This window comes from Heptranchias perlo, chromosome 44 (genome assembly GCF_035084215.1).
Source record: "Heptranchias perlo isolate sHepPer1 chromosome 44, sHepPer1.hap1, whole genome shotgun sequence".
NCBI classification, from domain to species: domain Eukaryota; kingdom Metazoa; phylum Chordata; class Chondrichthyes; order Hexanchiformes; family Hexanchidae; genus Heptranchias; species Heptranchias perlo.
Window position 1 is genome coordinate 2,695,264 of NC_090368.1, and position 27,126 is coordinate 2,722,389.

Genomic DNA, 27,126 nt, shown 5'->3' on the forward strand with positions numbered 1-27,126 from the left:
AGGGGGACAGAAATCCAGAGAGGGACAAATGAAAAAGAATTTGCATTTATATAGCACCTTTCACGACCACAGGACGTCCCAAAGCGCTTCGCGGCCAATGAAATACTTTGGAAGTAATGTAGGAAACACGGCAGCCAATCTGCGCACAGCAAGATCCCACAAACAGCAATGAGATAAATGACCAGATAATCTGTTTTTAAATTGATGTTGATTGAGAGATAAATTGTTGGCCAGCACACCGGGGAGAACTCCCCTGCTCTTCTTCCAACAGTGGCTGTGGGATCTTTCACATCCACCTGAGAGGGGCAGGCGGGGCCTCGGGATAACGTCTCATCCGAAAGACGGCACCTCCGACAGTGCGGCACTCCCTCAGTACTGCGCCGAGAAGTCAAATCTCTGGAGTGGGGCTTGAAGCCATGACCTCTTGACTCAGGGACGATACGGAGATAACCACTGGGCCACGGCTGACACCAGAGGCAGAGCACACACAGAAAGTGAGACGTCCCACTGATCCTCTATATTGTTTTATTCAAATGCGGCCAGTTTAAGCCTAGTCTATAAATACATTGACATCTATTTGAGGATTCCACAAACAATGGATAAAAACTGACAGGTTGTCGATCTCCGTTCCACAGACTGTGTAATCACAGCCTCTGAAAGTCAATCGAAACGTTGGGCACATCCAAAACGTGTTACTGTCTCACGGCAGAATTCACAGGCAGTTTAACTACACTCATTGGCCCAACAATCAGAAATGGATCATTGGCACAATATTTAGAACTAGACCAACATCAATGCTCAGTTACACCATGAATACCACACAACGGGAGTGAATGGGAAGGGGTTTGGTCCATTGGGATTCTGTACAATGGGAGTGAATGGGAAGGGGTTTGGTCCATTGGGATTCTGCACAATGGGAGTGAATGGGAAGGGGTTTGGTCCATTGGGATTGTGTACAACGGGAGTGAATGGGAAGGGGTTTGGTCCATTGGGATTCTGTACAATGGGAGTGAATGGGAAGGGGTTTGGTCCATTGGGATTCTGTACAATGAGAGTGAATGGGAAGGGGTTTGGTCCACTGGGATTCTATACAATGGGAGTGAATGGGAAGGGGTTTGGTCCATTGGGATTGTGTACAACGGGAGTGAATGGGAAGGGGTTTGGTCCATTGGGATTCTGTACAATGGGAGTGAATGGGAAGGGGTTTGGTCCATTGGGATTCTGTACAATGGGAGTGAATGGGAAGGGGTTTGGTCCATTGGGATTCTGTACAATGGGAGTGAATGGGAAGGGGTTTGGTCCACTGGGATTCTGTACAATGGGAGTGAATGGGAAGGGGTTTGGTCCATTGGGATTGTGTACAACGGGAGTGAATGGGAAGGGGTTTGGTCCATTGGGATTCTGTACAATGGGAGTGAATGGGAAGGGGTTTGGTCCATTGGGATTCTGTACAATGGGAGTGAATGGGAAGGGGTTTGGTCCATTGGGATTCTGTACAATGGGAGTGAATGGGAAGGGGTTTGGTCCACTGGGATTCTGTACAATGGGAGTGAATGGGAAGGGGTTTGGTCCATTGCGATTGTGTACAATGGGAGTGAATGGGAAGGGGTTTGGTCCATTGGGATTGTGTACAATGGGAGTGAATGGGAAGGGGTTTGGTGTGGGGATTGTGTACAGTGGGAGTGAATGGGAACAGCCGAGCCTTATCCTGAGTCGTGCATCCCCGATTTCCATCGCTCCACCATTGGCGGCCGTGCCTTCAGCTGCCTGGGCCCCAATCTCTGGAATTCCCTCCCTAAACCTCTCCGCCTCTCTCTCCTCCTTTAAGATGCTCCTTAAAACCTCCCTCTTTGACCAAGCTTTTGGTCATCTGTCCTAATATCTCCTTGTGTGGCTCGGTGTCATATTTTTGTCTGATTTTGCTTCTGTGAAGCGCCTTAGGATGTTTTACTGCATTAAACGCACTGTATAAATGCAAGTTTTTTTTCATTCATTCATGGGATGTGGGTGTCGCTGGCAAGGCCAGCATTTACTGCCCATCCCTAATTGCCCCTTGAGAAGGTGGTGGTGAGCCGCCTTCTTGAACCGCTGCAGTCCGTGTGGTGAAGGTTCTCCCACAGTTGGGAGTTCCAGGATTTTGACCCAGCGACGATGAAGGAACGGCGATATATTTCCAAGTCGGGATGGTGTGTGACTCGGAGGGGAACGCGCAGGTGGTGGTGTCGTGATTAAGAGCGGGAATCCTGACTGATTTTAACCCCTGTCTCTAGCCCAGGGGTGCTGAGGCCAATTGTAGCCCCCCTACTGCTGCCCGATCTGAGATGGGCCAGCTCAGCACAGACTGGTCATGGAACCTGGGGCCTCGCTGGTCTGTAGGGCTCTGTACCACACTGGACAGTGCATGTACTACACTGAGCCCTTACTTATTTAGTGACTCGATGCACTGGAAATAGCAACTTTGAGGGTTAATCTTGTTTTGTACATTGAATTAAAGCTTGTTTCTCTTTTCCTAATGAGTTGCGATGGATCCCATTTCCTATTGTGACTGACATTCTGTGCAGCCGCTCCTACACAATTTGTTTGTTTGCTCTTCAGACCCAGCCATCTGTCCCCGAGAGAGAACGAGAGGCCCGTTACCATGTAAACTGTGGTTACCTAGAAACTAGAACCAACATCACCTGTTTCATCATCATCCCCTCCATCCCTCATAGGAACTAGCAAACACTGGACAGCTGCACTGAGAGAGAGAGAGAGAGAGAGAGAGCCGTAGACAGAGAGAGAGAGAAAACGCCGCAGACAGAGAGAGAGAGAGAAAACGCCGCAGACAGAGAGAGAGAGAGAGAGAGAGCGCCGCAGACAGACAGGCAGACAGAGAGAGAGAGAGAGCGCGCCTCAGACAGAGAGAAATAGAGAGAAAACGCTGCAGACAGACAGAGAGAGAGAGAGAGAGAGCGCCGCAGACAGACAGGCAGACAGAGAGCGCGCCACAGAGGGGGAGAGAGAGCGCGCCACAGGGAGAGAGAGCGCGCCGCAGACAGAGAGCGCGCCGCAGACAGAGAGCGCGCCGCAGACAGAGAGCGCGCCGCAGACAGAGAGCGCGCCGCAGACAGAGAGCGCGCCGCAGACAGAGAGCGCGCCGCAGACAGAGAGCGCGCCGCAGACAGAGAGCGCGCCGCAGACAGAGAGCGCGCCGCAGACAGAGAGCGCGCCGCAGACAGAGAGCGCGCCGCAGACAGAGAGCGCGCCGCAGACAGAGAGAGCGCCGCAGACAGAGAGAGCGCCGCAGACAGAGAGAGCGCCGCAGACAGAGAGAGCGCCGCAGACAGAGAGAGCGCCGCAGACAGAGAGAGCGCCGCAGACAGAGAGAGCGCCGCAGACAGAGAGAGCGCCGCAGACAGATTTTTAAAAATTCATTCATGGGTGTCGCTGGCAAGGCCGGCATTTATTGCCCATCCCTAATTGCCCCTTGAGAAGGTGGTGGTGAGCCGCCTTCTTGATCCGCTGCAGTCCGTGTGGTGAAGGTTCTCCCACAGTGCTGTTAGGAAGGGAGTTCCAGGATTTTGACCCAGCGACGATGAAGGAACGGCCTATATATTTCCAAGTCGGGATGGTGTGAGGATTGGAGGGGAATGTGCAATTGGTGGTGTTCCCACGTGCCTGCTGCCCTTGTCCTTCTAGGTGGTAGAGGTCGTGGGTTTGGGAGGTGCTGTTGAAGAAGCCTTGGCGAGTTGCTGCAGTGCATCCTGTGGATGGTACACACTGCAGCCACTGTGCGCCGGTGGTGAAGGGAGTGAATGTTTAGGGTGGTGGATGGGGTGCCAATCAAGCGGGCTGCTTTGTCCTGGATGGTGTCGAGCTTCTTGAGTGTTGTTGGAGCTGCACTTATCCAGGCAAGTGGAGAGTATTCCATCACACTCCTGACCTGGGCCTTGTAGATGGTGGAAAGGCTTTGGGGAGTCAGGAGGTGAGTCACTCGCCACATAATACCCAGCCTCTGACCTGCTCTTGTAGCCACAGTATTTATGCGGCTGGTCCAGTTAAGTTTCTGGTCAATGGTGACCCCCAGGATGTTGATGGTGGGAGATTCGGCGATGGTAATGCCGTTGAATGTCCAGGGGAGGTGGTTAGACTCTCTCTTGTTGGAGATGGTCATTGCCTGGCACTTGTCTGGCGCGAATGTTACTTGCCACTTATCAGCCCAAGCCTGGATGTTGTCCAGGTCTTGCTGCAAGCGGGCTCGGACTGCTTCATTATCTGAAGGGTTGCGAATGGTACTGAACACTGTGCAATCATCAGCGAGCATCCCCATTTCTGGGGATGTCGGGTTGTTAGGGATTTACTCTGCACTTGTGACAAAGTTCACTTGCTGATTAGAGGTACAGGTGGTTCAACACAGGATGCACATGCCCTGTTCAAGATCTTTTAAACTGCAGTTAAATCACTTAACAACTTGCCAAAACGTCAACCCCACGCATACTCGAGTGTGTCCCATTTCCCGGAGCTCACCGCATTCCCAAAAGGATTTCCTCTTCCCTCCCACCTGCTAGCCACTGTGGCTGAAAGTGCCACACGATCCCATAGTTTTAAAAAGCCACGGTCTATTATCTCCTAAAATGATGGGCTCGGAGGTGTCTTTTTTTGGCAGTGACTATCTGAGCCACACAAATCAAGAAAGTCCCCAGGCTCCATCCCCGGCCTGTGCTAGATTCGCTGATCGCGATCAGGGGAGAGTAGGGTTGCTACAACCGCCCCCCAGTGCCCTGGGTTCAAGGAGAGAAATCAGCCAGGGCGGCCAGTCTTGATACCTCACCAGTGTTTGGGCGTTGGGTTGAGAACGGAATCGGGCTCAGTTGTGTTATTCTACCCCCCAACCCCCCCCCAAACAACTCCGTCAGATACCCTCCACAGGCTCGCTATCCTGGCTCACACACAAAGAATGGACCATTGTATATCGCTTCTGGAAACAATCCAGAGGAGGGGAGAAAATTGGGGAGTTTTGCAACCTGTGATCCAGGTGTCAGCCGGGGCTCAGTGGGTGGCACTCCCGCCTCCGCGTCAGAAGGTCGCGGGTTCGAGCCCCCGCTCCTGGGACTTGAGCGTATAATCCAGGCCGACGCTCCCAGTGCCAGTACTGAGGGAGTGCTGCACTGTCAGAGGTGCCGTCTTTCGGATCAGACGTTAAACTGAGGCTGCGTCTGCCCCTCTCAGGTGGACGTAAAAGATCCCACGGCCACTATTGGAAGAACAACAGGGGAGTTCTCCTGGTCTTTATTTATCCCTCAACCAACATCACTAAAACAGATTATCTGGTCATTTTCACATTGCTGTTTGTGGGATCTTGCTCTGCACAAATTGGCTGCCGTGTTTCCTACATTACAACAGCGATTACACTTCAAAAGTACTTCATTGGCTATAAAGTGCTTTGGGACGTCCAGAGGTTGTGAAAAGCACTAAATAAATGCAAGTTTGCTCTTTCTTTCATTGTGACATTAACTCTTTGGCTCTGACCTTCTCAAATGCCAAGACCAGGCCCTGCCAAGCACCCCTCGTTTGTGAAGCCAGCTCCCTCGCCGAGAGTCAGCACCACCTCGGGTGCCGAAAGCAGGTTGCGGGAGGTTGAGGGGTGTGTCCGTCCAACCTCGGGGCGCGCAGGGCTCACGCTGGAAGCTGCTTGCTCCGGGTATTGTTCCCCTTGTTTTTCTTTTACAATGGGCTGCCAGTTCCTACCGAGCCCACCGAGGGTAGACCGGGGACAGACCTGTATTTTGTGTGGGGGTTGGAGTCATTTGTATTGTCGAAAATAACGAGCACGCCACCAATCCCCACTATCAATGGAAAAAAACACAAACTGCCTCCTGGTTTCAGCCTGTACTAGTCCGTTTGGCCCAGAGTTTACAATTCAAAAGGAATTATTTTTTCCTCACAAAACTCTGGTATGAGAGTACAGCTTAAACCCGTAGAGGTGGAAAGGATTCGGGGGTCATGTTTGGATGGATATCCTACAACCACCATTTTAATGAGGTCACCAGCCCACTTAAAAACGATTGACGAACTTGTTATTTTCACCCAAATCCACAAACTGAATTTGTACATGTATGTACCCAGTGACTTATCTCTTGGGAACATTGCAAAACGTCTTTGAATTGCAGGGACTGTCTGTTGTTATGGAGGCAAACGAGGCAGCCATTTTATGCACAGCAAGAGCCAACAAATAACAGTGAAACGAACAACCAGTTAATCTGTTCTCGGTGGTGTTGCTTGAGGGAGGAATATTGGCCCAGGACACCAGGGAGAACTCCTCCTGCTCTTCTTCCAATAGTGGCCGTGGGATCTTTTACATCCGCCTGAACAGGCAGACGGGGCCTCGGTTTAACGTCTCATCCGAATGACGGCACCTCCGACAGTGCAGCCACTCCCTCAGTACTGCACTGGGAGTGTCCGCCTAGCATTTGCGCTCAAGCCTCTGGAGTGGGGTTTGAACCCACGACCTTCTGAGTCAGAGGCGAGAGGGTTACTCGCTGAATCGTGCACCTCCCTTTCAAGAGGAATGGGAAGGGGGCAGAAAGAATGAGGGAGGAGAAAAGGCAGAATAAGAGAATTAATTGAAGAGGGAGAGAGAGCGCGAATGACAGGAGGAGAGTCAAAGCAGACAGCTGGATACTAGGAGTCATATGGTCCCAATCGGGCTATCATGGATATAAATCAGCTGAAACCAGTTCCCTGACAAACAGGATCCCTGATTAGCAGCGGCTAAATCTGACTTATACACCATTAATCTCAGCTCTGCAGGGTCGAACAACAGGAGCTTGGAGATTATTCGGGTACGGTAGTGTAACGGTGATGTTACTGGACTAATAATCCACAGAACAGGAGTTCAAATCCCATCACGACAGTCGGAGAATTTGAATTTAGTTAAAAAAAACTGTGTCTGGGGAGATCCCTCTAACCCCTCTCTCACACCCCCTGTATATGGGGAGGTCCCTCTAACCCCTCTCTCACACCCCCTGTATATGGGGAGGTCCCTCTAACCACTCCCTCACACTCCCTGTATATGGGGAGGTCCCTCCAACCCCTCCCTCACACCCCCTGTATATGGGGAGGTCCCTCTAACCCCTCTCTCACACCCCCTGTATATGGGGAGGTCCCTCTAACCCCTCTCTCACACCCCCTGTATATGGGGAGGTCCCTCTAACCTCTCTCTCACACCCCCTGTATATGGGGAGGTCCCTCCAACCCCCCTCTCTCACACTCCCTGTATATGGGGAGGTCCCTCTAAACCCTCCCTCACACCCCCTGTATCTGGGGGAGGTCCCTCTAACCCCTCCCTCACACCCCCTGTATCTGGGGGAGGTCTCTCTAACCCCTCCCTCACACCCCTTGTATATGGGGAGGTCCCTCTAACCCCTCCCTCACACCCCCTGTATCTGGGGGAGGTCCCTCTAATCCCTCCCTCACACCCCCTGTATATGGGGAGGTCCCTCTAACCCCTCTCTCACACCCCCTGTATATGGGGAGGTCCCTCTAACCCCTCTCTCACACCCCCTGTATATGGGGAGGTCCCTCTAACCTCTCTCTCACACCCCCTGTATATGGGGAGGTCCCTCCAACCCCCCTCTCTCACACTCCCTGTATATGGGGAGGTCCCTCTAAACCCTCCCTCACACCCCCTGTATCTGGGGGAGGTCCCTCTAACCCCTCCCTCACACCCCCTGTATCTGGGGGAGGTCTCTCTAACCCCTCCCTCACACCCCTTGTATATGGGGAGGTCCCTCTAACCCCTCCCTCACACCCCCTGCATCTGGTGAGGTCTCTCTAATCCCTCCCTCACACCCCCTGTATCTGGTGAGGTCTCTCTAATCCCTCCCTCACACCCCCCGTATCTGGGGAGGTCCCCCTAACCCCTCTTTCACAACCCCCCCGTATCTGGTGAGGGCCCTCTAACCCCTCTCTCGCACGCCCCGAATCTGGGGAGTTCCCATTAACCCCTCCGTCACACCCCCCATATTTGGGGGGCTCTTCCAACCCCACTCTCACACCCCCTGTATCTGGGGAGACCCCTCCAATCCCTCTCTCACACACTCCTGTATCTGTCGAGGCCTCTCTTACACATGTATCTGGGGAGATCTCTCTTACACTCCTGTATCTGGGGAGCCCCCTCTAATCCCTTTCTCACATCCCTGTATCTGGGGAGGTCCCTCTAATGCACTCCTGTATCTGGGGAGGCCCCTCTAACCCCTCACACACACCCCTGTGTCTGGGGAGGCCCCTCTAACCCCTTTCTCACACCCCCCCATAACTGGGGAGGCCCCTCTAACCCCTCTCACACACCCCTGTGTCTGGGGAGGCCCCTCTAACCCCTCTCACACACCCCTGTGTCTGGGGAGGCCCCTCTAACCCCTCACACACACCCCTGTGTCTGGGGAGGGACCTCTCACCCCTCTCACACACCCCTGTGTCTGGGGAGGGACCTCTCACCCCTCACACACACCTGTGTCTGGGGAGGGACCTCTCACCCCTCTCACACACCTGTGTCTGGGGAGGGACCTCTCACCCCTCTCACACACCCCTGTGTCTGAGGAGGGACCTCTCACCCCTCTCACACACCCCTGTGTCTGGGGATGGATCTCTCACCCCTCTCACACACCCCTGTGTCTGAGGAGGGACCTCTAACCCCTCTCACACACCCCTGTGTCTGAGGAGGGACCTCTAACCCCTCTCACACACCCCTGTGTCTGAGGAGGGACCTCTAACCCCTCTCACACACCCCTGTGTCTGGGGAGGCCCCTCTAACCCCTCTCACACACCCCTGTGTCTGGGGAGGGACCTCTAACCCCTCTCACACACCCCTGTGTCTGAGGAGGGACCTCTAACCCCTCTCACACACCCCTGTGTCTGGGGAGGGACCTCTAACCCCTCTCACACACCCCTCCTGGACAGGATACAGGGAAAGCTGATCTCTCTCTCACCTCCAGCCTCCCTGTATCATAACCTTGCTTGTCTTTCTTTCTAAGGTCTGTTCTCCTCTGAACTCTGCTCTCTTGTCCCTCCTAAGCTCCCAATCCCCCAAACTACACATTCTTCCTCCTCCCTGTGTTGGAATTTGGACTGTCTCCTCCCCACCTCTTCCTCCTACAATCTTTTAAAACCCAAGCTTAGGAACATAGGAATTGCCGGACGAAAAAAGATCAAGGTGCATCTTGTTCACCTTCTAATCGCTCGATACGATAACGGAGTTGCTAACAAATCATAGCAGTCAATCAGTGAGTCTACAACATACATGAGGCGAGGAAAACCCCCAGTGGTGGAGAGCTTTGGGATCCAAGGGTCCAAAGTCACCTGTTCCTCCCCAGCCTCCTACACTTACCACACGTCCTGTCTCACATTACTCATAGACCAAAATGTTATTTTCTGAAAGCAATCTATCCAATTTGCCTTTGAATGAATCAACACTCTCTGCGTCTCCCGAGAGGGCTTGTTCCAAAGATTGACCACTTGCTCGTTGAAATAGATTAGTTTTTGAATTTACCGCCCTGACAAGTGCAGGCCGTGTCCTCCATCCCCTACTGCCTGATTTACCTCCTTCCTTCTCTTCTCGCCCATGGCCGGGTGCTGCACAGTGGGTCTCGGCCCTTCATAGAATCATAGACTGATACAGCACGGAAGGAGGCCATTCGGCCCATCGTGCCGGTGCCGGCTCTTTGAAAGAGCTCTCCAATTAGTCCCGCTCCCCTGCCCGTTCCCCATAGCCCTGAAAATGTTTTCTGTTCAAGTATTTATCCAATTCCCTTTTGAAAGTTATTATTGAATCTGCTTCTACCGCCCTTTCAGGCAGCGCATTCCAGATCAGAACAACTCGCTGTGTGAAAAATATTCTCCTCGTCTCCCCTCTGGTTCTTTTGTCAATTATCTTAAATCTGTGTCCTTCAGTCACTGACGCTCCTGCCACTGGAAACAGTTTCTCCCTATCAACTCGATCAAAACCCTTCATTATTTTGAACACCTCTATTAAACAGGAACATAGGAACAGGATTAGGCCATTCAGCCCCTCGAGCCGGTCCCGCCATTCAATGAGATCATGGCTGATCTGTATCCTGACTCCATTTACCCGCCTTGGTTCCCTAACCCTTAATAAACCTTGGATAGCAAAAATCTATCAGTCTCAGATTTAAAATGATTAATTGAGCTCGCATCCACTGCTTTTTGTGGGAGAGAGTTCCACACAGACTTTGCGTCCCCTTAACCTTCTCTGCTCCGAGGAGAACAATCCCAGCTTCTCCAGTCTCTCCGCATAACTGAAGTCCCTCATCCCTGGTACCGTCCACCAGAGTGTCTCAATAATAATAGCAAATTGAAAATCAGTACTTTATTTTTCCCCACTCACTTACCCCCGGCAGGGTTTTCTGTTCATGTAGAGCAGTCTGTGCTTTCAGTGCAGATTCCCTTGCGCAGTACGTCAGAAAGGCACATCCTTCGGGACAGAAATCACAAAACATGGTGGGATCACGAAAGGCCTTCACTGAATCATCACTCAACTATACTGTCACAGCGCGCGAGAGAACGGCCAGTAACCCGAGTATTTGATTGGAATAATCTGACCTCCCTCCCTCCTCCTTAGAAATATAGAAAATAGGAGCAAGAGTAGGCCATTCGGCCCTTCGGGCCTGCTCCACCATTCAAAATGATCATGGCTGATCGTCTAACTCAGTACCCTGTTCCCGCTTTTCCCCCATATCCCTTGATCCCTTTAGCATTAAGAAATATATCTATCTCCTTCTTGAATACATCTAATGACTTGGCCTCCACTGCCTTCTGTGGTAGAGAATTCCACAGGTTCACCACCCTCTGAGTGAAGAAATTTCTCCTCATCTCGGTTCTAAATGGCATATCCCATATCCTGAGACTGTGACCCCTGGTTCTGGACTCCCCAGCCATCGGGAACATCCTCTCTGCATCTAGTACGCCTAGTCCTGTTAGAATTTTATATGTTTCGGTGCGATCACCTCTCATTCTTCTAAACTCTAGTGAATACAGGCCTAGTCGACCCAATCTCTCCTCATAAGTCAGTCCTGCCATCCCAGGAATTAGTCTGGTATACCTTCGTTGCACTCCCTCCATGGCAAGGACATCCTTCCTCAGATAAGGAGACCAAAACTGCACATAATACTCCAGATGTGGTCTCAGCAAGGCCCTGTACAACTGCAGTAAGACATCCCTGCTCCTGTACTCAAATCCTCTTGCGATGAAGGCCAACATACCAGGGTTGCCAACCCTCCAGGATTGCCCTGGAGCCTCCAAGGGCGATAAACAAAATTCTTTGAACACTTTTGTATGTTATAAAATAAATCTGAGATGGGTGGGGAGAAAAGGCTGTCAAAAACCAGCCAATCGGGTAAGGAAGAGTCTATTCGCTTTCCGATTGGTCGTGATAAGGCGGAACGCTGCAAGAATGGACGTGTTGAGTAACCAATGGCGGGAGTGCGGGGGCGGGCCGGTTGGTGGCAGGTGGTCATGTGATGACACCTCCAGGAATACGCCCAACCAGAGTTGGCAACCCCACTCTCCCTCCCGAAGGTTGCTGCTGCTCGCAGTTCCACAGACAACCAACCTAATGCGTCTGGTATCCCTTGCAAGCGGCCACTTTATCAAACATTTACTGGCGAAAGGCCGGTGGAAAATGCTGGAATGTGGGAGATTTACAGGATCGAGGGAGGAGTTGCCAACCCTCCAGGATTGGCCTGGCATCTCCAGGAATTAAAAAATAATCTCCAGGACACTGCTGCGAGCAAAAGCCCGGATGAAAAATCACAGGGGAATTAAATATGTTTTCATTTGCTTTGTGCACTTTCATTTATTAGTTGTGGAAATTCTGGGGATGGGGAGAATTGGCAGTTTGGTCAAGAATCATCCAATCGAGTAATGAAGGGTCTGTTTGCTTTAAGCTTGGTGTGGGAAGGCGCGTGGGATCAGAGCTGGAGGAGAGAGACTCTTCAATCCTTTAAATCAATAAACAAACACAGAGTCAAAGGGGAGTTGGAAGAGATCAGTTTAATTGGGTTTTTATGGATATCGAATTGCAGGTTTAAAATATCTCAGATGAACTTTTAGCACACGATTGATGGCGGGTGGGGTTGGGGTTTAAGCAGAAGCCTCCAGTCAGGTTGGAGAAGACAAGACACTTCATTGGTGTGAGCCCCATCAGTTAACAGACAGAAAACAGAGAGTAGGAAAAGACGTGTCTTTTTCAGGTTGGCAGACTGTGATTAGTGGGGTACCACAGGGGTCGGTGCTTGGGCCCCAGCTATTCACAATCTATATCAATGATTTGGATGAGGGGACCAAATGTAATACTTCCAAGTTTGCTGATGACACAAAACTAGGTGGGAACGTGAGTTATGAGGAGGATGCAAAGAGGCTTCAAGGGGATATAGACAGGCTAAGTGAATGGGCAAGAACATGGCAGATGGAATATAATGTGGAAAAATGTGAAGTTGTCCCCTTTGGTAGGAAAAACAGAAATGCAGAGTATTTTTTAAATGGTGAGAGATTGGGAAATGTTGATGTTCAAAGGGACCTAGGTGTCCTTGTACATGAGTCTCTGAAAGCTAACATGCAGGTGCGGCAAGCAATTAGGAAGGCAAATGATATGTTAACCTTTATTACAAGAGGATTTGAGTACAGGAATAAAGATGTCTTACTGCAATTATATAGGGCCTTGGAGAGACCGCACCTGGGGTGTTGTGTAAAATTTTGGTCTCCTTACCCAAGAAAGAATATATTTGCCATAGAGGGAGTGCAACGAAGGTTCACCAGACTCTGACTCTACAGACTGTTGTATAAGGAGAGATTGGGTCGACTAGGCCTGTATTCTCTAGAGTTTAGAAGAAGGAGAAGTGATCTCATTGAAACATACAAAATTCTTACAGGGCTCAACAGGGTAGATGCAGGGAGGATGTTTGCCCTGGCTGGGGAGTCTAGAACCAGGGGTCGGTGTCTCAGAATAAGGGGTCGGCCATTTAGGACTGAGATGAGGAGAAATTTCTTCACTCAGAGGGTGGTGAATCTTTGAAATTCTCTACCCCAGGGGACCGTGGAGGCTCAGTCATTGAGTACATTCAAAACAGAGATCGATAGATTTCTAGATATTAAAGGCATCAAGGGATATGGGGATAGTGCAAGAAAATGGCGTTGAGGTAGATCAGCCATGATCTTGTTGAATGGCAGAGCAGACTCGAGGGGACGGATGGCCTACTCTTGCTCCTATTTCTTACGGTCTTATGTAGAATCTGTCAATCATAGATTGCATGTGCACGATTGATATGTAATTGCAATTACGTATCATGCCTGTCGGCTGATTATTCGACTATGGAAGGCATCGCGGACCAGCCTCCCCTGACCTTTATACACGCAGTGGCATGCCACACTTTCCAGCAATGGGTGGGGTGGGGGAAGAAATCATTGAATAGCGATCGGGGAGCAGGTATCCTGGTTTCTCTCCCTCCCCCTCTAACCCAGCGAGAGTCAGTGTTTGCAGGGGAAATCTCTCAGTTTGCTTTCCCTCAGTTCAGATTCCCATTCTGACCTCCATCTCTAGGGTTGCCAACTCTGGTTGGATGTATTCCTGGAGCTTTCGTCACATGATCTCTCGCCGCCAACCGTCCCGCCCCCTCCCACCATTGGTCGCCCCACACGCCCATCCTCGCAATGCCCCGCCTTCCCACACCAAGCTTAAAGCAAACAGACCCTTCATTACTCGAGTGGATGAGTCTTGACCAAACTACCAATTCTCCCCATCCCCAGAATTTCCACAACTAATAAATGAAAGTGAACAAATTAAAACAACATATTTAATTCCCCTGTGATTTTTCTCCTGGGTTTTTGCTCGCAGCAGTGTCCTGGAGATTAATTTTTAATTCCCGGAGACGCCAGGCCAATCCTGGAGGGTTGGCAACCCCACCCCAACTCCTCCCTCAATCCTCCCACATTCCAGCATTTTCCACTGGCCTGTCGCGTGGGATCAGAGCTGGAGGAGAGAGACTCTTCAATCCTTTAAATCAATAAACAAACACAGAGTCAAAGGGGAGTTGGAAGAGATCAGTTTAATTGGGTTTTTATGGATATCGAATTGCTGGTTTAAAATATCTCAGATGAACTTTAATCACACGATTGATGGCCGGATGGGGTTGGGAGGGGGGGGGGGGGGGGGGGGGTTTAAGCAGAAACCTCCGGTCAGGTTGGAGAAGACAAGACACTTCATTGGTGTGAGTCCCATCATAATCTGTCAATCATAGAATTACATAGAACATACAGCACAGAAACAGGCCATTCGGCCCAACTATGCCGGTGTTTATGCTCCACACGAGCCTCCTCCCTCCCTCTTCATCTCACCCTATCAGCATATCCTTCTATTCCTTTCTCCCTCATGTGTTTATCTAACGTCTCCTTAAATGTATCTATATTATTCGCCTCAACTATTCCTTGTGGGAGTGAGTTCCACATTCTCACCACTCTCTGGGTAAAGAAGTTTCTCCTGAATTCCCTATTGGGTAAGATGGGTATCGAGGGATATGGGCCAAGTGCAGGCAATTGGGACTAGCTTAGTGGTATAAACTGGGCGACATGGACATGTTGGGCCGAAGGGCCTGTTTCCATGTTGTAACTTCTATGATTCTATGATTCTATTAGTGACCCTCTTATATTTATGGCCCCCTAGTTTTGGACTCCCCCACAAGTGGAAATATCCCTACGTCTACCCTATCGAACCCCTTTGTAATTTTAAAGACCTCTATCAGGTCTCCCCTCAGCCTTTTCCTTTCGAGAGAAAAGAGCCCCAAGCCTGTTCGGTCAGTTTTGGTATCATCCTTGTAAATCTTTTTTTGCACCTTCTCCAGTGCCTCTATACCAAATTAGTGTAAGGAATCTTACAACACCAGGTTATAGTCCAACTGTTTTATTTGAAAATCACAAGCTTTCGGAGGCTTTCTCCTTCGTCGGGTGAGCGAGTGTGGGATTCCATGGAAGGTTACCGCATTTGTCAACCCCAGTCCATCACCGGCATCTCCACATCATACCAAATTAGTGATATGGAGACCAGAACTGTGCACAGTACTCCAACAGCCTCACCTAGTCAAACAGCCTTTTTCTCCCCACCCCCCCCCCAATCTCCAATTATTTTTTTATTACTAATAAATTAAAAAGTGTTCAAAGAAAATCAAAACAACACAATTTTTTGCCCCTATGATTTTTCTCCTGGGTTATTCACAGGAGTGCCCAGGAGATTAATCTTTAATCCCTGGAGACTCCAGGCCAATCCTGGAGGGTTGGCAACCCCTATAACGCGCGATGCCACCCTGTCCACCATGGCTATCAACACTACCCTTCACAAATAAAAAAAATAAAAGTGCAGGAAATCTACAGCAGGTCTGCACTGTTGGAGGTGCTGTCCTGCGGATCAGACGTTAAACCGAGGTCCTGTCTACCTGTTCAGGTGGATAGAGAAGATCCCATGCTGCTATAAGAAGAGCTGGGGAGTTCACCCTGATGTCCTGGCCAACGTGGAAGCCCCGTCCCCCAGTCCCCAAACTCTCCCATCGAAGACCTGTCCCCCAGTCCCCAAACTCTCCCATCGAAGACCTGTCCCCCAGTCCCCAAACTCTCCCATCGAAGACCATCCCCCAGTCCCCAAACTCTCCCATCGAAGACCTGTCCCCCAGTCCCCAAACTCTCCCATCGAAGCCCCGTCCCCCAGTCCCCAAACTCCCATCGAACCCCCTTCCCCCAGTCCCCTAACTCTCCCATCGAAGACCCGTCCCCCAGTCCCCAAACTCTCCCATCGAAGCCCATCCCTCCAGTCCCCAAACTCTCCCATCGAAGCCCATCCCCCAGTCCCCAAACTCTCCCATCAAAGACCTGTCCCCCAGTCCCCAAACTCTCCCATCGAAGACCTGTCCCCCAGTCCCCAAACTCTCCCATCGAAGCCCCGTCCCCCAGTCCCCTAACTCTCCCATCGAAGCCCCGTCCCCCAGTCCCCAAACTCTCCCATCGAAGCCCATCCCTCCAGTCCCCAAACTCTCCCATCGAAGCCCCGTCCCCCAGTCCCCTAACTCTCCCATCGAAGCCCCGTCCCCCAGTCCCCTAACTCTCCCATCGAAGCCCCGTCCCCCAGTCCCCAAACTCTCCCATCGAACCCCCTTCCCCCAGTCCCCTAACTCTCCCATCGAAGCCCATCCCTCCAGTCCCCAAACTCTCCCATCGAAGCCCCGTCCCCCAGTCCCCAAACTCCCATCGAAGCCCATCCCCCAGTCCCCAAACTCCCATCGAAGCCCATCCCCCAGTCCCCAAACTCCCATCGAAGCCCCGTCCCCCAGTCCCCGAACTCTCCCATCGAAGCCCCGTCCCCCAGTCCCCTAACTCTCCCATCGAAGCCCATCCCTCCAGTCCCCAAACTCTCCCATCGAAGCCCCGTCCCCCAGTCCCCAAACTCCCATCGAAGCCCATCCCCCAGTCCCCAAACTCCCATCGAAGCCCATCCCCCAGTCCCCAAACTCCCATCGAAGCCCCGTCCCCCAGTCCCCGAACTCTCCCATCGAAGCCCCGTCCCCCAGTCCCCGAACTCTCCCATCGAAGCCCCGTCCCCCAGTCCCCGAACTCCCATCGAAGCCCCGTCCCTCAGTCCCCAAACTCCCCCATCGAAGCCCCGTCCCCCAGTCCCCGAACTCTCCCATCGAAGCCCATCCCCCAGTCCCCAAACTCCCCCATCGAAGCCCATCCCCCAGTCCCCAAACTCTCCCATCGAAGCCCCATCCACCGTTCTACGAACTCTCCCATCGAAGCCCCGTCCCCCAGTCCCCGAACTCTCCCATCGAAGCCCCGTCCCCCAGTCCCCGAACTCTCCCATCGAAGCCCCGTCCCCCAGTCCCCGAACTCTCCCATCGAAGCCCCATCCACCGTTCTACGAACTCTCCCATCGAAGCCCCGTCCCCCAGTCCCCGAACTCTCCCATCGAAGCCCCATCCACCGTTCTACGAACTCTCCCATCGAAGCCCCGTCCCCCAGTCCCCGAACTCTCCCATCGAAGCCCCATCCACCGTTCTACGAACTCTCCCATCGAAGCCCCGTCCCCCAGTCCCCTAACTCTCCCATCGAAGCCCCATCCACCGTTCTACGAACTCTCCCATCGAAGCCCATCCCCCAGTCTCCGAACTCTCCCATCGAAGCCCCATCCACCGTTCTCCGAACTCTCCCATCGAAGCCCGTCCCCCAGTCCCCAAACTCCCATCGAAGCCCCAGGCGAATGCCCCCAGGGGAGGAGAGTGGGCGAGTGTACCCAGGGAGTATCAGCCTGGATTATGTGCTCAAGTCTCTGTAGTGGGGCTCGAACCCACCAACTTCTGACTGAGAGGTGAGAGCGTGCTACCCACTGAGTCACGGCTACTGATGGGAGGGTGCCCTGCCCTCGTCAAGGGCACTTTCTCTCTTCCTTGTGCTGACACCGTGTGCAAACTCCCAGCTCAATGAGGACTGTGGCCTCCCAAACTACTTGCACAGATGACTGGGCATTGCCAAGAAATGGACTTACAACAGAGGCCAGCACTGATTGCAAAACTGACATCAGCTATTTTATTTAATTTCTCTCTCTCTTCTCTCAACTCAATTACCTTTAAATTCAATTCTGTTCGGCAGGCAGTTAATACTCAGGAAGTTATTCTGAAATGACAGGCGGAGGGAGGCATTCACGGTAGAGGCAATCGGGTCCCGGTCTAATTCTGTGCTGCCTTGGCAAAGGCCGGGGAGGGAAATCGATCGGACGTTTCCAGACCGACGCTTGCTCTCATGCCGGTGATGCCATATTTTGTTTAGGGTGAGGAAGAGGAAGAGGAACGTACAGGAGATCGACATGGTTTGGGACGCTAGGCTGCAAATGGGGGGTTGGTGGGGTGCATATAAACTGCAGGTCGCGAGCTACACTCCTGTGTCAAATTTACAGTAATTGCATCAAGAATAGTGTAAAATATAATATAATTAAACGTTATTCTGTGGCATTGCTTGTGGATGTATATGGACTGAACTCTCAGGTAGTGGGACGTGTATGTGGAGTCCTCCCTCCCACATTTCATCTCTAAACCTCTCCCTGCCCCTAATTCTCTGACTCTCTCTTATAAACTCGCTCGCTCCCTGCCCTCTCGCTCTCTCATAAACTCACTCACTCCCTGCCTCCTCTCGCTCTCTCATAAACTCACTCGCTCCCTGCCTCCTCTCGCTCTCTCATAAACTCACTCGCTCCCTGCCTCCTCTCGCTCTCATAAACTCACTCGCTCCCTGCCTCCTCTCGCTCTCTCATAAACTCGCTCGCTCCCTGCCTCCTCTCGCTCTCTCATAAACTCGCTCGCTCCCTGCCCTCTCGCTCTCTCATAAACTCACTCACTCCCTGCCTCCTCTCGCTCTCTCATAAACTCGCTCGCTCCCTGCCTCCTCTCGCTCTCTCATAAACTCACTCGCTCCCTGCCTCCTCTCGCTCTCTCATAAACTCGCTCGCTCCCTGCCTCCTCTCGCTCTCTCATAAACTCACTCCCTCCCTGCCTCCTCTCGCTCTCTCATAAACTCACTCACTCCCTGCCTCCTCTCGCTCTCATAAACTCACTCACTCCCTGACCCCTCGCTCTCTCATAAACTCACTCGCTCCCTGCCTCCTCTCGCTCTCTCATAAACTCGCTCGCTCCCTGCCCTCTCGCTCTCTCATAAACTCGCTCGCTCCCTGTCCTCTCGCTCTCTCATAAACTCACTCACTCCCTGCCTCCTCTCACTCTCTCATAAACTCGCTCGCTCCCTGCCTCCTCTCGCTCTCTCATAAACTCACTCACTCCCTGACCCCTCGCTCTCTCATAAACTCGCTCGCTCCCTGCCCTCTCGCTCTCTCATAAACTCGCTCGCTCCCTGCCTCCTCTCGCTCTCTCATAAACTCACTCACTCCCTGACCCCTCGCTCTCTCATAAACTCGCTCGCTCCCTGCCCTCTCGCTCCGTCAGCTCACTCACTCCCTGCCCCCTCGCTCCGCCAGCTCGCTCACTCCCTGCCCCCTCGCTCCATTAGTTCACTCACTCCGTTCCCCCTCGCTCCATTAGTTCACTCACTCCCTGCCCCCTCGCTCCGCCAGCTCACTCACTCCCTGCCCCCTCGCTCAGTTAGTTCACTCACTCCCTGCCCCCTCACTCCGTTAGTTCACTCACTCCCTGCCCCCTCGCTCCGCCAGCTCGCTCACTCCCTGCCCCCTCGCTCCGTTAGTTCGCTCACTCCGTTCCCCCTCGCTCCGCCAGCTCACTCACTCCGTTCCCCCTCGCTCCGTTAGTTCACTCACTCCGTTCCCCCTCGCTCCGTTAGTTCACTCACTCCCTGCCCCCTCGCTCCATCAGCTCGCACACTCCCTGCCCCCTCGCTCCGTTAGTTCACTCACTCCGTTCCCCCTCGCTCCCTCAGCTCGCTCACTCCCTGCCCCCTCGCTCCGTTAGTTCACTCACTCCGTTCCCCCTCGCTCCCTCAGCTCGCTCACTCCCTGCCCCCTCGCTCCGCCAGCTCACTCACTCCCTGCCCCCTCGCTCCGTTAGTTCACTCACTCCGTTCCCCCTCGCTCTGTCTGCTCGCTCACTCCCTGCCCCCTCGCTCCCTCAGCTCGCTCACTCCCTGCCCCCTCGCTCCATTAGTTCACTCACTCCGTTCCCCCTCGCTCTGTCTGCTCGCTCACTCCCTGCCCCCTCGCTCCGTTAGTTCACTCACTCCATTCCCCCTCGCTGTCAGCTCGCTCACTCCCTGCCCCTTCACTCCCTGCCCCCTCGCTCCATCAGTTCGCTCGCTCCCTGCCCCTTCACTCCCTGCCCCCTCGCTCCATCAGCTCGCTCACTCCCTGCCCCTTCACTCCCTGCCCCCTCGCTCCATTAGTTCACTCACTCCGTTCCCCCTCGCTCCGTCAGTTCGCTCACTCCCTGCCCCCTCGCTCCGTCAGTTCGCTCACTCCCTGCCCCCTCGCTCCGTCAGTTCACTCACTCCCTGCCCCCTCGCTCACTCCCTGCCCCCCTTGCTCCCTGCCCCCCTCGCTCCGTCAGTTCAATCACTCCCTGCCCCCTCGCTCACTCCCTGCCCCCCTCGCTCCGTCACTTCAATCACTCCCTGCCCCCTCGCTCACTCCCTGCGCCCCCCTCGCTCCCTGCGCCCCCCTCGCTCCCTGCGCCCCCCTCGCTCACTCCCTGCCCCCCCCCCTCGCTCCCTGCCCCCCCCCTCGCTCTACTATTCTCCTGCTTCCTCCTTCGCACTATAGCATGTCTTGATTTGCTGTACACTTGTATGCCCAGCTTGGTCTGGTCTGGTTACTTGCTTCTCTCAACCTCACGCTTTTATAAAATATATTCAGGGACTCAGTCACAACATGGTCCTGACTTTAATTATTTTTCCTGGTGTAGAAGTTGAACTGAGCACATTACCCAACAGTGTGTGTTTTTGTAAAGATCTGATTGGTCCCTGGTGTCATGTGATTAGCATTGGCCTGGTGTGTCATGTGGCTGGCAAGGACCAATCAGCAATCTTACACTCTTATTACACTATTCCTGACACAAAACTTTTAATATTAGAGAGAGAGAGAGGAGGGCTGGAGGGGGACACTGAGAGGGAGACAGATACCTGACCAGAGAGGCCGATAAATCCACAGTGACCCAGTTCTTTGTGCAGCAATAATTTATGTACTGCCTCCCACTCACACACATTCTCTTTAAAAGGCATTGTAAATGTCACTCTTTTATATTGCTTAGTTAATATTTTAAAGCATTAACGTTCATGGATTGTCCAGTTTATGTGCTGTGAAAATCTCCCTCTCTTTTTAAAAAAAAATCTGCATTTCAAACCTCTGAATTGTTTGTGCATCTCTCTCTCCCTGGTGCAGCACTGCTCTTTCCCCAGGCTGGGCCCAGACCCCGAAAATAAATTAGACACTCTCCCTCAACTCCCGCCCCCTCTCTCCTGTGCAGCCACCTCCCCCCACCCCTCTCTCTTCCTATCTGCTTGCATGTGACATGGAGGAATCCGAAATCGCCCTGAAACTGATTATATGGGGGGGGGCAGGCAGCAAAAATAAATCTTCCTCATCTCAATTAAACAAACAATTGAAAATCTCTAGCTGTGTCCTTCCCTTGGACTTCCTCTCTCCTCACGCCTCTCTGCCTGTTCTTTAATTTAGCGAGACTGTAGTTATTAAATGGCTGGCGGTCCCTTCACGAGGTGTAACTCGAGATTCGACAAACTCTTTTTCTTTAAATTCGTACACGAGAGCGACATGAAGCTTACGACACGCACACACAGCTCAGATTCCTCTCCAATATATTAATTTCTGATTCACTGGAACTTTCTTTTTTTTTTAAAGTGCAGAGTAACACTTTTTTTTTTAAAAAAAGAAAGTTCCAAATTAATTTATAGAGAAAAATCTGAGCTCTGTGTGTCTCGTAAGCTGTAATAATAAAAAAACAACATAACTATTTTTTATAATTACTGTGATCCTGCTCCTGCACTACTCTCCCACCTCGTCTGATTTTTACTCCTATTTTAATTTTACTCCTATTCCTGTTTTTGTTTCCCCTTTTCCGGGTTTATCCAGTTTCCTGTCCAAATCAGTGGTTAAACAGTCCCCTCCCGGCCCGGCGCTCCGTCTAATCACCGACCACAGATGTGCTCCATCCCTTTGTTTCCAATCTCCTTCCTTCAACACCCTCTTCTCTACTTATTATTTATTATTTATACTCCCCCCCCCCCCCCCCCCGTCTATTCCCGTTCCTGTTCTTTGTCCAGCTCTGCCAGCACGGGATCCTCTGTCCCTTTTATCCCTAACCTTTTTTTATTTAAAAAATATATAAAAGTCATTATTTAAGATCCGTCTCCTTTTCTTTGTATAGTAAGTAGCTTGTGCAAGCTTCCTTTAAAAAAAAAGCATCGTCTATATCCATCTGTTAATACCACAGCGAGGGATTTACTCAGATCTCTCCTTTGCAATTTTAAAGATATATTTTATCAAAGCTTTGCGTGCCTCTTTATCGGGATCTGTGTAACATCATTATTTTTGACGCTGTTGTTTCATCCACATTTTGCTCTCTTACCTTTGTGCATTCCGGTGTATCTATCTTTCAGCACCGTGAGTTCATAGATTTTCCCAAATTCCTCAAATAAAGGTTTGAGGTCTTTCTCTTCCAGGTTTCTCGGGATTTGTCCAATGAAGAGTTTAATTGCGTCTTGGTCCTTCATTGGGATGGAAGGAGCGTGAGGCGAGGAGAAAGAGGAGTGGATGGGGCTGGGTTTAGTGGCGGCGCTGGGAGTGTGGTTATTGATCAGGCTATTGATCAGGTTGTTGGCTGGGTTACCGATGGTTTTGATGGGCAGGTCTTTGCTGGCCGGGGAAGAGCTCGGAGTCTGGATGAAGTCCCCTCTCTCTTCTGCAGCCATTTCAGCATCAGCCCCAGACACCAGCGAGGGAGGGAGAAGGACGAGGGGAAAAAAAAATACTGACATCACCCGTAACCCTTTCACCACCGAGCTACAGGGCCAGAGAGAGGCGCCTCGGGAGCAAGACACACCGCCCCAGTACCAACACAATGTGTGTTTTAAACAAAGAATCCCCACCTTCCTAAAATGCCAATTCTAAAAGTAACAATTTCACATCATGTCAATTTCAGAACATGTCAATTTCACAGCATGTTAATTTCAAAACATGTCAATTTCAGAACATGTCAATTTCACATCATCTCAATTTCAGAACATGTCAATTTCAGAACATGTTAATTTCACATAATCTCAATTTCAGAACATGTCAATTTCACATCATCTTAATTTCACATCATGTCAATTTCAGAACATGTCAGCTCAAATATTTCAATTTCAAATGTAACAATTTCAAGAAAAGTGTATCAATTACAAGTGTGTCATTCCCAAAGTAACAATTTCAGAGTATGTCAATTTCCAAATGTAACAATTTCAAAATTAATTTCAAATACCATATGCTAATCTCAAATGTAAATATTCCAAAAATAACATCAGATAAACAATTTTTAAAGGCGAGCACTGATGCATTAATCAGATACACATACGACATTTTTTTAAAAAAACACTAATCCCAAATCACCCATGTCTTTTATTTTAGTGACGACTGATCCGAAGGGGGGAGAAAAAGACACGCGAGAAAAATCACAAAGAAAAGGGCAGTGAGGGAGCGAAGCGGTTAAGCGGGGTCAGGCAGGCGCTGGATGTGCACACTGAGAGATCAGCCTGAAAGCGTGAGCTTCTTAAAGAATCACAGCCTGTCACCTGGGGCACAATCCCCCCGAGCTTCAAACCAGCTGCATGAATTCGTCTACAAGACAGCATCTGGCATTTTTAAAAAACCTTTAATTTCTAATTGCACTTTACCAATATTTCTCTCAGCACAGAACTCCCCTGTAACAAAACTGGAATGTATCATTACAATTTATACAACGTGGATACTATGTGTTGTGTATTACATTTGCGTGCAACACAATATGCAGCACGTATTATAAAGTATATTATATAAATGATATATCCCTCTAATCATTGCATGTTATATATGTCCAATGCACTGTGCTAAATATATTATGTAAGATAGTACATAGAATTAACAGCACAGAAACAGGCCATTCAGCCCAACTGGTCTATGCCGGTGTTTATGCTCCACACGAGCCTCCTCCCACCCTATTTCATCAAACCCCATACAATGTGTATTCTATGTTATACATGAATTGTATAATAGTATGTATTATATATCATTGGTACTGTACTAGTCAATCTCCTGTGACTAAGTGTAGCGTTCAGGTGAAGTGGGGTTAGAGAGCGGGGAGTAAGTGAACCAGGGCACACTGACATCATTCAGACTCCATTTTAAAGTCATACATTATGTCCTTATTTTCATCTTTCCATTATAAATGGGAACTGCCTATGTAAACTTGTCACACTGTAATTATACATCTATTAGTGGTCGCACTGCAGCGCCTCCACTGGGGGGGGGGGGAGGGTCTAATTACAGTGTGACAAGTTTACATAAGCAGTGTATAAATGTGTTTATAGGAATTTATAATCCAAAATGTTGGCAGGAAGTGTAGGCAGACAAAATGTTTTAAAAATATTAAATAGATGTTAATATAACATATGATCTCTGTAATATATGTACTGTATATTATACATGTATATTATGTATGGCTCTTATAAGTGTGTATTATATATGATACATGTATTAAACATTGTGTGATCCGTGTACTATTGTTAATTAAAATTATAAATGTGTAATATAATGTATATATTATGTTATCAGTGATACAATGTATATTGTATATCATGCATACCTGTAATACAATGTGTATTATATAATGTGATACATGTAACAGTGGTATTATATGTCATCTCTGATAAGTATAATAGTGTATTATGTATGATTTCTGTAATACAATTTAAATATAATATACATCATTTTAAATATGATCATATGCAATACAATGTAAATGATAGATTATTACATGCTACATGCAATAAAATGTGTTTACTTGTTACAATGTATGTGTACTCTGTATTATGTATTTTAAATTTGTACTGTATATTTGTATAAGATGGCAGATTCAGGGTATAATTGGTTAGTATCAGTACATTTTCTATCTTAAGAAAGCCAGTCCCACAGTCAGGGTTGTCTCTCTCTCCCTCTCTGCAACTATCCCTTTTCTTATTACTAATTTCCTCCTCCCTCTCCGGATCCATACTCTTCACCCTGCAGTTTGTTGTGTGGTCTTTCTCTCTCTGTCTCTCTCTCTCTCTCTCAAGTTTTTACTACTGATTCCAAATTGACAAAAGGCTGCCTGTGTCTCCGGGGCTTTGCTGGTATCAGCGATACCAATTATTACTGCTATTAATACTCAGAGAATCGATCTGTCCCCTTTTCTCTCACTGCCCTGGCACCTGCCGCTGTCCTTTCTCATGTGGTTCTGAAACCAGCCTCCGTTAAACTTCCCTAAAATCTCACTCCACCCACAACAACCCAGGAAAAAAACACACCGCCCAGGCATTTCAGCAACCTCTGCCCCCACCCGCCTCCAACAGAAAACTAACTTTTCACTGGTGTTTTGACAAGGATTAAATGCAATTATTTATCTGGGTCAGCTTGGCTAAGTGGATGGCAGTCTTACCTCTGGGTCAGTGGATTCAAGTCCCTCTCCAGGCCACCATTTCAGTGGAGTACTGAGGGAGGGGGCTGCATTGTCAGAGGTGTCGTCCTTTGGGTGAGAGGTTAAATCGAGGCCCCGTCTGCCCATCCCACTGGTTAGGTAGACGTTAAAAATTCCCAAGGAGAGCAGCAGAGTTCACCCAGTGATAGGGTCGATAGACAGAAACTATTTCCTCTGGTGGGAGAGAGTCCAGAACAAGGGGGCAGAACCTTAAAATTAGAGCCAGGCCGTTCAGGGGTGATGTCAGGAAGCACTTCTTCACACAAAGGGGAGTGAAAATCTGGAACTCTCTCCCCCCAAAAAGCTGTTGAGGCTGGGGGTCAATTGAAATTTCAAAACTGAGATTGATAGATATTTGTTGGGTAAGGGGATTAAGGGTTACGGAACCAAGGCGGGTAAATGGAGTTAAGATACAGATCAGCCATGATCTAATTGAATGGTGGAACAGGCTATAGGGGCTGAATGGCCTCCTCCTGTCCCTCTGTTCCCAGTGTCCTCGGCCAATATTCCTCCCTCAATCAACACCACCTGAAATAATTATTCATCTCACTGCTCTTTGTGGGATCTTGCTTTGTGCAAGATGGCTGTGGTGTTTACTTACATCACAACAGTGACCACTTCAAAGTAATTCATTGTATGTGATGTGATGGGGTGCTATACAATCATAGAAAGGTTACAGCACGGAAGGAGGCCATTCGGCCCATCGAGTCCGCACCGGCTCTATGCAAGAGCAATCCAGCTAGTCCCACTCCCCCGCCCTATCCCCCCGTAGCCCTGCAAATTATTTTCCATTCAAGTACTTATCCAGTTCCCTTTTGAAGGCCACGATTGAATCTGCCTCCACCACCCCCTCGGGCAGTGCATTCCAGATCCTAACCACCAAATGCAAGTATTTTTTAAATATCCTAAAGCACAGGGAACAAGAGTCAATCAAACATTCCCATCTTGCTTCGGAAATTTAGGTGTATAAATTATTTTTCCCCCTTTCCACACATGCTGGTTGACTATGAAGCAACTTCCTTAAAACAGCTTCCTCGCTGAGGTGCCTCCCCCAGTTGCTTTGGTTGTCAGGCCCAGGTACTTGAGTTCACCCAGCTAAACCTCCATCATGCAGATTCAATTTAGTGTCTGCACTCAACCCCAAAGTACCCAGCCACCTGCTCCCCTGTCTCAACACCTGAATCCCACCCTCTGTCCTGTCCCATTCCATCCTGTCTTCTCCACCTCTGGCAACTTTGCATCTCTCTTAGATCCTATATCCCTCTCACCCCATCTAATCCTCTTTCAGATCCTATATTCCCCTCCCTCCACATTCCCTCTCAGAGCCTGTATCCCGTCCCAGCACCATTCCCTCTCAGAGCCTGTATCCCGTCCCAGCACCATTCCCTCTCAGAGCCTGTATCCCATCCCAGCACCATTCCCTCTCAGATCTTGTATCCCATCCCAGCACCATTCCCTCTCAGATCTTGTATCCCATCCCAGCACCATTCCCTCTCAGATCTTGTATCCCATCCCAGCACCATTCCCTCTCAGATCTTGTATCCCATCCCAGCACCATTCCCTCTCAGATCTTGTATCCCATCCCAGCACCATTCCCTCTCAGATCTTGTATCCCATCCCAGCACCATTCCCTCTCAGAGCCTGTATCCCATCCCAGCACCATTCCCTCTCAGAGCCTGTATCCCGTCCCAGCACCATTCCCTCAGATCCTATTGCCCAATCCCTTCTTGCATCACCAGTTATTGTATCCATCCCTCTACCACTCCTTCTATTGGTTCTATCCATCCCTTCACCACTCCATGAAATAGTTCTATGTATTCCTCCACCTTCTAATGAACAAAAACTGGGAGTCTTACCATGGCACCATAACACAACAAGA

At 50.2% G+C, this 27,126-nt stretch overlaps 1 protein-coding gene across 1 annotated transcript in view; it reads right to left on the reverse strand.

The window, feature by feature from the left end:
• LOC137306592 (CUGBP Elav-like family member 3-B) overlaps positions 1-22,481 on the reverse strand; it is a 62,298-nt gene extending 39,817 nt beyond the window's left edge. The window contains exons 1-2 of the mRNA XM_067975887.1: positions 22,128-22,481; positions 10,386-10,468 (exon numbers count right to left, since the gene is read on the reverse strand). Of these exons, the coding sequence (XP_067831988.1) occupies positions 10,386-10,468; positions 22,128-22,470 (426 nt within the window). The 5' untranslated portion in view covers positions 22,471-22,481. The remainder of the gene's footprint in view (positions 1-10,385; positions 10,469-22,127) is intronic.
• Positions 22,482-27,126: the final 4,645 nt, after the last annotated feature.